The 14,441-nt window shown below is 36.5% G+C and overlaps 1 protein-coding gene across 3 annotated transcripts in view; it reads right to left on the reverse strand.

Annotated features, from left to right (window-relative positions):
- Positions 1–7,935: 7,935 nt before the first annotated feature.
- Positions 7,936–14,441, reverse strand: part of KIF11 (kinesin family member 11) — a 51,387-nt gene continuing 44,881 nt past the window's right edge. For all 3 annotated transcript variants that reach the window (XM_077878384.1, XM_077878383.1, XM_077878386.1), the window contains exons 19-22: positions 14,036–14,258; positions 12,622–12,773; positions 11,222–11,338; positions 7,936–9,351 (exon numbers count right to left, since the gene is read on the reverse strand). In XM_077878384.1, the coding sequence (XP_077734510.1) occupies positions 9,232–9,351; positions 11,222–11,338; positions 12,622–12,773; positions 14,036–14,258 (612 nt within the window). In that variant the 3' untranslated portion in view covers positions 7,936–9,231. The remainder of the gene's footprint in view (positions 9,352–11,221; positions 11,339–12,621; positions 12,774–14,035; positions 14,259–14,441) is intronic.

Raw genomic sequence — 14,441 nt, forward strand, 5'->3', positions numbered from 1 at the left:
GGTGTGCACTTGTGATGAGCACTGGCTGTTGTACGTAAGTGATGAATCAATAATTCTATTCCTGAAACTAATATTACACTGTATTTTGATGAACTAGAATTTAAGTAAAAACTTGAAACAAAAAAGAAAGAAAATAACTGTCAAACCAGAATTCTACACTCAATGAAACATCTTTCAAAAATGAAGACAAACTAGAGAATTATTTAGAAAACAAAAACTGGTATGCCTGGGAGGCTCGCGGTTTAGCGCCGCCTTCAGCCCAGGGTGTGATCCTAGAGACCTGGAATCGAGTCCCACATCGGGCTCTGTGCATGAACCTGCCTTTCCCTCTGCCTGTGTCTCTGCCTCTTTCTTTCTCTCTGTGTCTTTCATGAATAAATAAAATCTTGAAGAAAAAAAAAAAGAATCAGTAAACATTAAAAAAAAGAAAACAAAATTCTTCACCAGCAGTCCTGCACTATAAGAAATGTTAAAGGAATTTCCTTAAGCAAGAACATATCGAGAATCTGGCATTGTAAACAAAGAAATGATCTCTGAAGTGGTTAAAATGAGAATAAATAAGACACTCTCTTATTTCTGATACCTCTTAAAGATCACTATCATAAAAAATATAGCAATGTATTGTGATTTTATTGCAAATATAAAAATAAAATGACAGCAACCACAGAAAAGATGAGAAATGATTAGAAGTGTGTTTGGTTCTTAAACTATACAAGCATCAGTATAATTTTTTTGAAGATAATCTATGATTAATTCACAATGTATATTGCAAGCCTTGGGCAATGACTAAACAAAATTTTTAATGGCAATAAAATGGATTCATAACAATATTCAATTAATTCTAAAGGAGGCAGAAAAAGGAGAAAGGAACAAAGAATGGAGGAAACAAAACAATTAGAAGACTATATATTTAAGACCAATATTAAATGTAAAGTCTAAATAAGCTAATTAAAAGATTGTCATTGTTAGACAAAAAAACAATTATGATCTATTTACCAAAAAGTGACTTCAAATAGAAAAGACGTAGATAATTTAAAGTAAAATGATCTACCTACCATGCATTGATCTACTAATCAAAAGATGGCTGGATGGGTGGCTCAAGGCAACTGAGCATCAGACTCTTGGTTTCATATTAGGTCATGATCTCAGGGTCGTGAGATCAAGCCTCCAGTTGGGCTCCACACTGGCATGAAACCCACTTTACATTCCTTCTCTCTCTCCCTCTCCCTCTGCCCCTCCCTTCCTATGTGCACTCTTCTCTTTAAAAAAATTAAATTAAATTCAAAAAAGACGGCCAGAGCATCTACATTAATATAAAAGTTGACTTTAGAATAAGAAATACCACCAAAGATAAAGAAGAACACTATATACTGATAAAGGGTTCAATTTACCAAGAAGTATAACAATTCTAAATATGTATGTACCTTACAATGGAGGTACTAGAAACTGAAAGAACAAATAAACACATTTACACTTATAGGGACTTCAACATTTTAATTAATAGAACTAGACAGAAAAGTCAGTAAGATGAGAGAAGACCTGACAACCTTATCAACCAACTTGACCTAACTGACATTTATAGAACAATCCATTCCGTGATAAAAGAATATATTCTTTGCAAATTTAATATTTTACTTACACTTTACTCATCAAAGTCTGATATCAGTTGGAACCTTTACAATAAAAGGATCTTAGAGCCCTTTAACAAGGAGCGCTTGGATGGCTTAGTCCGTTAAGCATCTGACTTTGGCTCAGGTCATGATCACGGGAGTTCTGCGATGGAGCCTGGGCTGGCTCTGTGCTCAGTGGAGAATCTGCTTCACCCTCTGCCCGTCCTCCCCCTACTCATGCTCTCTTTCTCATATAAATAAATAAAATCTTTTTTTTTTTTAAAGAGCCCCTTAATGCCTCTTACCCTTCTTCCATCTCATGTGCTATTCTTGAGAACTTTATATTTATGCCCTACAAAACAGTTATTGTTTCACAGTGATTATTTACCTTTTCCAATGTTTTTATATTTTCCATTCCTCTGTATTCTTTGCTATATCTCTGAGATGCCACTTGGTATCACTTTCTCTTTGCGTAAAGAATACCCTTTAATATTTCCTTTAGGGCAGCCCCGGTGGCGCAGCGGTTTAGCGCCGCCTGCAGCCAGGGGTGTGATCCTGGAGACCCGGGATCAAGTCCAGCATTGGGCTTCCTGCGTGGAGCCTGCTTCTCCCTCCGCCTGTGTCTGTGCCTCTCTCTTCGCTCTCTCTGAATGAATAAATAAATCTTTAAAATAATAATAATAATAATATTTCCTTTAGTGCCAGTTTGGTGGTGACAAAAATCAATCTTCATTTTTTTTAGACACATAAGATGCCTTTAATGCAGCATCATTCCTAAAAAAAATATTTTTATTAGGTATAGAATTTGATAACAACAGTTATTTTCTCTATTGTTTTTTATTTCACTTATCTCCACTCTAATCTTTATTATTTCCTTCCTTGTTTGTTTTGGGTTTAGCTTGCACTTCTTTTTCAACTTTTTTTTTTAAGATTTTTTTTTTATTTGAGAAAGAGACGAGAGCATGAATGAGAGGAGGGACAGAGGCAGAGGGAGAAGGACAAGCCAACTCCTGGCCAAGTGGGGAGCCCAACTTGGGACTCAAAACCAGACTGCAAGATCATGACCTGAGCCAAAGTCAGAGGCTCAAACAACTGAGCCACGGGGCACCCTTCTTTTTCAACTCTCTTAAGGTGGAAGATCACTAATTAGGCAGGTGCAATTCAAACCATGGCTGTGGCTTAGTTTCAACAAATACCCCCAGAAAAAGGCTGTTCACACTGAGCAAGGTCTGAGTCAGTTCAAAGAAAGACTGGCCTTTGAATGCAGCATTTCCAGAGAATTTCCAGATAGGTCAAATAATGACAGTTATCTAAGAATGGTGTTTTCAGGGAGCTCCAAACCTGATTGACCCCAGGCATTGGCTACTAGGCTACTGGTTTTCTCTGTGATTGTGGGACTGTTGGTTTTCAAGGCTAACAAGGCGCTGGGGAGAGTGATGAGAATAGGTCAATTTAAAATACCACAGAATTAATTATTCTAACCAAAATACAATCTTTAACAAATATATAAATGTTTCTTGGATTATTCCAAGGCTTTGGTTAATTATGAGAATTCTGAAAAATTTTATCTTGACAAATTTTGTGTCTCCTTGCTTTTATGGAGGACCTTACTCCACTATTCCTGCTGACTTTACCTTCATTAGTTTGAAGCTATCATTCCGTTGTCTGCTTCCTTTCTTTCTATTGCGAAGTCAGCTGTCGCCCTAATTGTTTTTCGTATGAAAGTAATGTCTTAACTTTTAAGGTTTTTTCTTTCTTATTGGCTTTTAGCAGTTTAACTATGGTGTACCTGGGTGTGACATTATATTCATCCTGCTGATTGAGATTAACAGAGCTTGTCATTCTCTCTTTTTCCTTCGGAGGCTCTAATTACATGTATGTTAGACCTTTTCACCATATCGTTTGTTTCCTATTCTTGTGTCTTGTTATGCTTCAGTGTATTATTTTCTTCTACCCTATCATCCACTTTGTAAAAATCCCTTTAACTATATTCAGTAACTAAGCCCACTCTGTTTATAATTTGTTGTATTTTTCAGTCCTAGAATTTCCATCTTTTTATAATTTCCAGTTATCTGCAGTATTTCATGTCTTTAAATTCTTTAATGTCTGATTTCAAAAGATCTCGTTTTGCAACTCTCTTTGCTGAAATTTCTGTGATTTGTTTTCATTATCTTTTTCTTTTTGGCCCAGGTCTATATCCTTGTACACTGTTATTTTTCAAAGGAGTATTAAACAGCTGTGTTTATGACTACACAATGTACACATTTTTATTACTTTTTTAGAGAGCCGGGGGTGGGGGGGAAGAGAGAGAGAGAGAGAGAATGTGGGCAGGGGTGGGAGATGGGTAGAGGGAGAGAGAGAATATATATATTTTTAAATATTTTATTTACTTATTCATGAGAGACAGAGAGAGAGAGGCAGAGACACAGGGGAAGCAGGCTCCTTGCAGGGAGCCTGATGTGGGACTCAATCCCGGGACTCCAAGATCACGCCCTGGGCTGAAGGCAGGCGCTAAACCGCTGAGCCATCCAGGAATCCCAAGAGAGAGAATCTTAAGCAGGCTCCATGCCCAGCATAGAGCCTGACACGGGGCTCAATCTCATGATCCTGAGTTGGATGCTTAAACTGACTGAGCCACCTAAGAACCCCTTCACATTTATTTATTTTTTTTTAATTTTTATTTATTTATGATAGTCACAGAGAGAGAGAGAGAGAGAGAGAGGCAGCGACACAGGCAGAGGGAGAAGCAGGCTCCATGCACCGGGAGCCCGACGTGGGATTCAATCCCGGGTCTCCAGGATCGCGCCCTGGGCCAAAGGCAGGTGCTAAACCGCTGCGCCACCCAGGGATCCCCCCCCCTTCACATTTTTAAACTGTAGCATTCGTTTAAGAACTCTTTTCCTATCTGCTAATTAATTCTCCCTACAATCAATGCCACTAGGATTTAATTACCTCTTCTTTAATAAATAGGGCCCTGTTTTGAATGGATATTTATGTCAAAAATCACAAAACATAAATCATTTTAAGGTTTACTCATCATTTCTCAATGAATAATTATGTTGTATACCTGAAACTGTTATGTCAGTTAGAACTCAATTTAAAAATAAAGTACATAACCCAGTAGCATTTAATATATTCACAATATTATATATTATATTAATATTCACAACTATCACATCTATCTAGTTCCAATATATTCCCAGTATCTTAAAAGAAAACTGCATACTTATTAAGCAAGTCACTCCTCTTTTCCCTCTCAACCAACCTTGGCAATCACAAATCTATGAATTTATCTATTCTGGATACTTTGTATAAAAGGAATCATATAATATGTGAACTTCTGCATCTGACTTCTTTCACTTATTACTCCACCCACACAGTAGCATGTATCAGTACTTCATTTCTGCAGCCAGGTAATAATCCATTGTATGCATATACAGTTTGTTTATGCATTCATATGTTGGTGGATGTTTATACTATTTGGCTATTGTGATAGTGCTATGAACATTTGTGTACCTATTTTTTGAGTGAATGATTTTTTTTAAAGATGGCTTTTTTTTTTTAAGACTTACTTGAGAGTGAATGACAACATCTTCACCAGTACTCATTCTTTTCTGTTTTTACTATAGCTATCCTTGTGGATGTGAACTGGTACTTCACTATGGTTTTGATGTGCATTTCCTTGAAAGCTACACTCTCATGCTTTCACGATTCTGTCTTCAGCTTTTTTGACAGTTTGAATATAAAATGTGTATATAATATATAATTGTTGTGGATCTCTTTCGAGTTTCTCCTGTTTGGATTTGTTGAGCTTCTTGGATGTAAAGATTCAAGTGTTATAATGAATTTGAGAAGTTTTCAGCTATTATTTCTTCAAGTATTCTTTCTGCCCATTTCTCTTTTCTGGTACTCTCATTTTGTGAATGTTTGCATGATTTGTGCTCCACAGGTCTCTTTTTATTTTCCTTCATTCTTCTTTCTTAAATTTGGATTAGACAGATTCAATGATCTAGCTTCAAGTTCACTGGTTCTTTCTACTGCCTGCTCACATCTGCTATTGAAACTTTCTAGTGTTTTGTGTGTGTGCGTATGTTTTCATTTCAGTTTTGATACTTTTCAGTTCAAAATATATATGGCTCTTTTTTAGTTTCTGTAGTGATATTCTCTATTTGTTAAGACATTGTCCTCCTGAATTCCTTTAGTTCTATGAGCATATTTGAGACGGTTCATTTAAAGTCCAATGCTTGTACTTCATAAGGGACGGTTTGTGTCAATTTCTTCTGTAAATGGCCCATACTTTGTTTCTTTGCAAACTTTAGTTTTTTTAATATTGGGGCACCTGGGTGGCTCAGTGTCCAACTCTTGATTTCAGCTCGTCTTGATCTCAGGGTCATGGGATCAAGCCTAGCATCAGGCCCATGCTCAGTGATGAGTCTGCTTGAGATTCTTTCCCTCTTCTTCTGCCTCTCCCCTGCTTGCGTCCACACATGCTCTTTCTCAAATAAATAAAATCTTAAAATGCTCTTAGCATTATGTGATATTCTGGAAATCAGATTCTTCATGCCTTGGGGTTTGTTTTTGTTGCTTGCTATAGGCTCTCATGGTTTTTCTCAACTATTTTTGTCTCAATTCTTTGACTTACATAGTTCCTGAAGTTTTTTGCTTTGCATTCAGCTAGTAGGCTGACAGATTTCCTTGAATGCCAACAACCAAAAAATAAAACAGTAAGTTAAGAAAGAAAAGAAAACATCCTCTCAGTCTTTGCAGACTGTTGGAGCACACCTTCAGTACTTAGCTAGGCTATTTAAAATCTGCCTTAGCTCTCACTTTCTGCTGTGCTGAATCTAGAGATCAGACAGCAGTGAAAGCTTAGGGTCCTCTCTAACTATATGAATTGACCTGGACATGAGTGGCTTTCTCAATTCCCCAATATACATGGTCTTTGAATGACCTCATTTCCCTAAACGATTGTTTTTTTCCCCTCAGGCTTTAGACACTCCTCTATTGTTACCTCAACTGTTATCTTTTGCTGCAGGTAGCAGCAGGTTGTTCATCTGCCTTATCATATTTTTGAGAAATGCCTGCCACTTTTCTACAGAGGTGCGAATTAGATGAAACAAAGGCAAGTGCCTTGTCAGCCCTTCAGAATGCCCCAGACAGAAAAGTTTTTTGAGATTAAGAGATCCTCTGCTCCCTCAGGACCAGTGGGCAGAGTTTGCCTGCTCGGAGAATATGGGTTGCTGTCTTCAAGACCACTGTGGAGCCGGGGAGGGGTAATGGAGCAAGAGCAAGTAAAACACCTAGTTTTTAGTTTGCCTTCTCTTGACTTGAGTATTTGCTTGGTTGCTATAAACCTGGTTCTGGGATGCCTGGGTGGCTCAATGGTTCAATGGTTGAGCATCTGCCTTTGGCTCAGGGCATGATCCCATGGTCCCAGGATTGAGTCCCGTGTCAGGTTCCCTGCATGGATCCTGCTTCTCCCTCTGCCTACATCTCTGCCTCTGTGTGTCTCTCATGAATAAATAAAATCTTAAAAAAAAAAACAAAAAAACCCCCCAAAACCTGGTTCTGACCAAGTTGTTTCTGAACATTTTTGCCGTAGGAAGAATAAGTCCTTGAAGCTACCTATTCCATTTTTGCTGATGGTTATTTTTAAAGTGCTTAATATTGTATATGAAAAATTGTTGAACTAACTTAAGGCTTGGGATGTTAAAATTCTCTAGTGATTTGGGGCACCTCGCTGGCTCAACAGTGGAGTATGTGACTCTTCATCTTGGGGTTGTGAGTTTGAGCCCCATGTTGGGTGTGGAGCCTATTTAAAATAAAATTTTTTAAAATTCTCCAGTGATTTATTTTTGTCTGTCAGTTGTATTAGCATTCCTAGGTGCCTTTAATGTCAGGAAACAGATGACTTACAGCTGGACATCAGGCCCTGTGAAGACCCATCTGTTTCTCATCAATCTTATACTTACCTTAGGGTATAGCCCCTTAGAATGCAATTGAAAGAGCCTAGGATTATCAAGGTCCTTCATCTTGGGTGATTATCTGTGTGGAAGTGTATTTTAGGAATTTTAGAACAACTTGCTGGAACTCTATAAACAGATCCATTGCCAAATAAATAATAGGGCAAGCAAGTTAATGCAGAAACCAAATTTATTGGGACAACTGAGTAGCTCAGTGGTTTAGCTTCTCCCTTTGGCTCAGATCATGATCCAAGTCCTGGGATCGAGTCCTGCAGCAAGCTCCCTGCCTTCTCCCTCTGCCTATGTTTCTGCCTCTCATGAATACATAAATAAAATCTTTAAAAAGAAAAAAAGAAACCAAATTTATTAATGGATTTCCTGAGGGCAGTTTATTAGATATTATCCATAGCTTATGTTGACATCTGATTTTGCAGGGAAATTGCAGCATTATTTTCATTAAGGTAATTAATACTTTTGCAAGGTAAATTTAGTTCCTTGAAGTAGCCATTTTCGAATTCTCCAATTGGGTTTGGCTTTACTTAGCTATCACAGTCAAATCTCTCTAAAATTTATACACTTAACTTGATGTAGGCACAAAATTTTTTCTTTGCCTATATTCCTTCTAAGTGTGCTTGTTCTTCATGCTGAAAAATCCAGCTTCCAGAAATTTGGCTGCTAGATCAAAACTGTTAGGACCTTTCTAAGGGTTAAGATTTCACTAAGGAAAAACATACATATACATATTTTATTATATACAAAGTACAAAAAGTTTCAAGTAAGCAAGCAAAAGGATATAAATTATAGTCATAATTAATAGTTTCAAAAAGCCCTTAAATCACTGAGACCTTCTGCACAAGATATAGGCCACACAGCCATTAATCAGAGATCTTATGGTAGTTCTCCCATAAGAGTAATCTACATTCTAGAGAAGCTGGCTTTTTATGAACTCTGTGGGGGCTAATGTGTTAGGCCTCATAAAGAATGCTTTTCATCTAGGGAGAAACAAACTAAAAATATTGAAGGAAGGAATACTTCTAGAATTTGTTTATTGTTGACAGTAATCTTAATAGCACCACAGAAAGTGTTCAAGACTTCTAGGTAAAATTCAGGATACCTTATAATATGAATAGATACCATTTTGTAGCTCTACAAATGGTTTGGACACAAATGAAAAAGGAGAAAGCAAGCTAAGAATGCAGAATGGAAAAGTCTAGGGAAGGAAGTAAGCCGATATTAGACATAATTCAATTACAGCAAGAAAAGTAAGAGATGTGCCTTCCCAAGACTGAATTGGCAATATTTACCTATGTAAGTTAAAGCCTAGAAAACAGTGCAACTTCTCTATATGTGCTGCCTAGTGATATATAAGAAAAATATTTTTCATTTGTTAGGAAAGGGCTATTTTATGTCGAAAGCTAAAAATACATATTTACTCAATGTAAATCCCAAATAAAACCCAACTTAATACACAGTGTACTACAGGGATGATAGAAAAATGAGCAGTAGACATTTTAAATTCAACTAAATATACAGTATTGCCTTGATATTTTCCATTTGTTTTTTGTCTATACATAAGGCTCAAGTTCTGGAGTTCTAGGTTTATTTTTCATTTTTCTTAAAAATAGAATTACCGATCCTCAAGTTAACTAAAGATTTATCTAGGCTCGTAGAGGTAATCTGCTCCTTGTAACAGAATGCTCTGTAGTTTCTTCCACTTTAGGCCTCTCCACTGAATTAATGCCTCTGTTTTCTTTGTCTTTTCCATGTGACTTTTTATGCTGTGGACATCAAGGGAGAAATTAAATCAATATAAAGTAACATTTGATACATATTAGCTATACTCTATTTTCAAAGTTCTCTGAGTTATCAGCAAGAAATTAAGTGTGGAAAAGGCTCAGCACAAATTGGAGCCAACAATTTGTATGTCAAGTAGAAATGAATGCCTTCTTCAACTAACCATCAATGGAAGGAGTGAAGTGAATGAAATATTAACTTTATGCATGATTTTTCAAGGCAAAATTATGGATTTTACTGTAGGAAAGTAGTTCTCAACAGAGAGCAATTTTACCTCCCCTAGAGTATATTTGGTAGTATCTGGAGACATTTTTGTTTGTTAAAACTAGGAACTGCTACTGGCTTCTAGTGGATAGAAGCCACGGATGCTGTTAAACATACAAGTTAGTCCACCACAACAAAGGATTTTTCAGCTCAAACAGTCAATAGTGCTGCTATTAAGAAATCCTGCTCTAGGAAAACAAAGATTTGATATCATGCAAAAAAAAAAAGGAATTCTATCTTAAGCAGAGAATCTGATGGCTACCTCAAGACATTTTAACGGTCTTTTACCTTTTCTTTTAAAACTTACTTCATATTTCTCACTTAGGAATTATTTTTCACTAGAATTCTCATACTTGCCCATAGAAGGCTTTAAGAGACTAATGACATTCATTGCAGAATCCAGTCATCTATGATAAGACAAATCATAAACCACCTCCAGAATTTCAAACCCAGAAAATTTCTCCATGAGACTGCTAGCAGGGAAAAAAAAATTTTCAGACTTCAGCGGAAGGTGTAAAATCCAATCCCAAGTCTTCTTTGATACTGTAGGGCCTTCCCTGCCATAGATCAACCACTAAGTCTAGTCTTCAAAATGCCATAAACAGTAATAATGAAAGGATTTCCAACCGGGGATTCAGTAGTAACTAAGGTTCTCTTTTCTTAACTTTCCTTCTTTCCTTAACTTTAAAGATAGAAGAGAGGATTGAAAAATGGAAATATATTTAGAGTTCTCTAGTAGTAAAGAATAAAGCAAAAGGCAGGGATGATTTGGGGATAAAATTATCTTGAGACAAAGAGAGAGGAATTTAACAGAAATTAAGCTAGAAGTTTTAACAGCTTAAATCATGGATGGAGGATCTTTAGGCCTTGCTGGGAAGACCTGAAAGTCTAAGAGATATAAAAACATAGGCTTATCAGAAGCAGCCCTTCAACTGTAAAATGTAGATATCAATGTCTCATGTGAGAAAATCCTTCCATCACAGACTATATTTAGGCTCATGTATTCAAAATAAAGGGAAAAATGCTGGGCAGTTTATAGTGCCATGCTGCCAACAGTGTTGAAAAAGGGTTAGGAAAGATCACAGGATTTAACTGCACAAGATCAAGGGAAGTGAGATCAGGAAACATGGGGGAATTCTTAACAAGAGAAAAGCCTCTACGGTAGGAGAAATTAATATAACCTGAGAGACCTTCAGTCTCTGTCTTTTAAACTTCTTAGCTTTCAAAGTCTGAGTATGGGAGACACAAACTCCAGGACTTCCATGTAAAAGGTAAAGGGAAGAGAGAAATGACTGCTCTCAATATCCATTCTGAGTATGGAGGAAGTAGAAAGAGATTAAGTGTAATAGCTGAGGAGTGCTGAGGATGGAGATTAACTCAAACTTTGCATTTAATTTTCCTAAAGAAAACCCCTGGTCAATTATCATATTTGTGTAAATAATTTAAATCAGAAAAATTAACAAGCCATCCCAAAGGAATGACAAAATATCTTGCTGTTGTACCTACCAGAGTAATGCCTTCACACTGAATAGCCAATGACTAATTTACATCAGATGTAGAAGGGTTATGTGACAGGATATAATCACATACCTGGAAAAACGGAATCCCACCACTTGATGAACAATCCACACTAGCATCTTTAGATGACTCCTGACTTACAGGTTCTTCAATAGAGTGTCCTAGAACAGACTTTTCTTCATCCAAGTCCTAAAATAAGAAGGCAGATGTGTGATTAAGTCCAAGAATTTAGAAATCTTCACAAAAGTAAGTGCAGCTTTCTTCTTTGAAAATTATACAATGTCCACTGTATAAAAATTAAACCTCAATAAAATTAGTAGAAAGTCTAAAAGAGGGCAGCCCAGGTGGCTCAGTGGTTTAGCACTGCCTTTAGCCCCGGGCGTGATTCTGGAGACCTGGAATCGAGTCCCACATCGGGTTCCCTGCATGGAGCCTGCTTCTCCCTCTGCCTGTGTCTCTGCCTCTCTCTCTCTCTCTCTGTGTCTCTCATGAATAAATAAATAAAATCTTAAAAAAAAAAAAAAAGTCTAAAAGATAATGAGGGAGGGGTGCCTGGTTGGCTACTGGCTCAGTTGGAAGAGTATGGGACTCTTGATCTTGGGGACATAAGTCCGAGCCCTATGTTGGGTGCAGAGATTACTTAAAGTAAAAAAAAAATAAAAAAATAAAAATAAAAATAAATTTAAAAAATTACTTAAATTAAAAAGTTAACTACTTAAATTAAAAAAAAAATTTTTTTTTAATTTTTATTTATTTATGATAGTCACACACACAGAGAGAGAGGCAGAGACACAGGCAGAGGGAGAAGCAGGCTCCATGCACCAGGAGCCCAACGTGGGACTCGATCCCGGGTCTCCAGGATCGCGCCCCGGGCCAAAGGCAAGCACTAAACCGCTGCGCCACCCAGGGATCCCCCCAAAATTTTTTTAATTAAAAAAAAAATAATGAAAATAATCCCAAATATCTTTTCTCATAGAGAAGTATCTATAGTAAAATGTTAAAAGTAGTAATCTCAGAATAATGGGATTACAGTTATTTTCTACTTCCCAACTTGTCTATAATCACTACAGTTAAGAGCACAGATTGTGGAGAACTCTTCTAGGTTCTAGTTCCAACTCCATCCTGTGACTTGGGACAAAGTAATTCTTAGTTTCCTCACCTATAAAATGGGGATAGTACTAGTATCCACTCCATAGGGCTACTGAGAGTATTAACTGAGTAATTATATATGTAAAATGCTTAGAATAGGTTCTTGTACATAATAAGTACAACATAAATACTGGTTGTTATTATTATTATTATTACCTTAATAATAAAAAAATGGCCAGATTAAAAGAAATAAGCTTAAGGGTCAGACAACTACCATTAGTGAGGCAGGATAGGATCAAAGGACAAAGAATGAAGTTCTTCATAGAATGAAATCGATGACATAGGAGTTTATGTGAGTTTTAAAATGATGCTTTAAATTTTACCTGACTGATCTCTTCTTTGTTATTTTCTGAACACTTTAACATCATTAACAGTTCAGGCTGTTTCCTTTTCAACTGGTCCAGAAGCTGTTCACGTGGTTCGGTTCTCACCAGTGTTGATGGGTATAAGTAATTTTTCCTTTGTGGTGTCATACCTTTAGTGGACATTAAATAAATGGTAAAAAATTGAAGGGTGGGAGAGAAACAAGATTTTTTTTTATGCTAGAATATATACTTCTCAGTGAGTCTGTCTACCAAAGACAACCATTGCCACACATGGGTATCAATCTTGTTACCTGTCAGGCATATATTGCTTACAATTACTATTTCCTAACTTGACAAATGACCTTAGATAGATTCAGCTATTTTCAAGATTCAACCTACCCCCAAACATGAAATTATCCATCTCTATGGATGTACAAAAGATGTATTGTAGGTTCTAAAAGGAATGAGTGTTCTGAGAAATGGCAGCATTACTGGGAAAAGAGTCTAGTTTTCCCAACGAGATCATTTTGATAGGAAAATCATTTCACTGTAAATTTGGTGGCAGCTAAATATTAACCATTTACATTTCTTTCTTTTTTAAAGATTATATTTATTTGAGAGAGAGAGAGAAAGAAAGAGAGAGAATAAGCATATAAGCAGGGGGAGGAACAAAGGGAGAGGGAGAAGCAGACTCCCTGCTGAGCAGGGACTCTGATGAGGCTCGATACCAGGACCCTGCGACCATGACCTGAGCTGAAGACAGACGCTTAACCAACTGAGACATCCAGATGCCCCCCAATTACATTTCTTTATAATGAAATCGTGCTCTCATATTTTACACAAGCACTTGTTTTTTGCTTAACATTTATATTCCTTACTTCATTGAAAAGTGTAAATATTACCAGACTCTTGTGGGGAAAAAAAAAAAAAAACTAACATTCTTTAGCATCATCTCCTTTATAATTGATATATATGTATATACACTTTTTTTTTTTTTTTTTTTTTAAAGCTTTTAAAAGTGGTTAAGCATTTGCCTTTGGCTCAGGTCATGATCCCAGAGCTCTGGGATCAAGCCCCACATTGGGTTCCCTGATCAGCAGGGAGTCTGCTTCTCCCTCTGCCCCTCTCCGACTCATGCTCTTTTTCTCTCAAATAAATAAAATCTCTAAAAATAATAATAATAAATTATTAAAAGTAAACATAAATAAATAAAAATCTTCTCTTAACAAAGCCAGTTCCCTAAATGTTTGTAAAATTTATTTGATGGCAATGCCCAAATTTCTACAAGTACATATCACCTATATCATGACATCTAATCTTGATAAATTCCTACCAGAAAATGACAGGACCTGGTTTTTCTGAAAATCTGCCACAGTAGAAGGTTGACTTCAACTTCAAAAATTTAAAGAGTTCTCTTTTGACTTTAAAGTACCTGTTGGGATATCCAGTTTCAGATCCTGTTGTAGAAAGCAATTAAGCTTAGTTAAACCAATTTTTATGGTTTCATTAAGTTCTAGACTTTGTGCCATTAATTTTTCTTCATCAGTAGTTATCTGACCAAAAATAATGTTACGCTGGTTCTCATTAGCTGCTTTATGTTCAGTTAATTTTTCAGTAATCTCTGAACTTGAAGCCTCACAATCTTGGTTTACAACCTGTAAATGATACAAATGAGCTTTCATCATTAAAATCAAAGTTGTCAGTGTTTTATTCAATATATTATTTCCCTGTTTCTTGAAATTTTCCATAGTAAAGTTTTAAAAACACAAGCCAAAATAGAATAGTATAATTAATCCCCTTGAATTGACTATCCATTCTCAACGTCAATGGGGTATAGA

This window comes from Canis aureus, chromosome 29, assembly GCF_053574225.1.
Source record: "Canis aureus isolate CA01 chromosome 29, VMU_Caureus_v.1.0, whole genome shotgun sequence".
Classification (NCBI taxonomy): domain Eukaryota; kingdom Metazoa; phylum Chordata; class Mammalia; order Carnivora; family Canidae; genus Canis; species Canis aureus.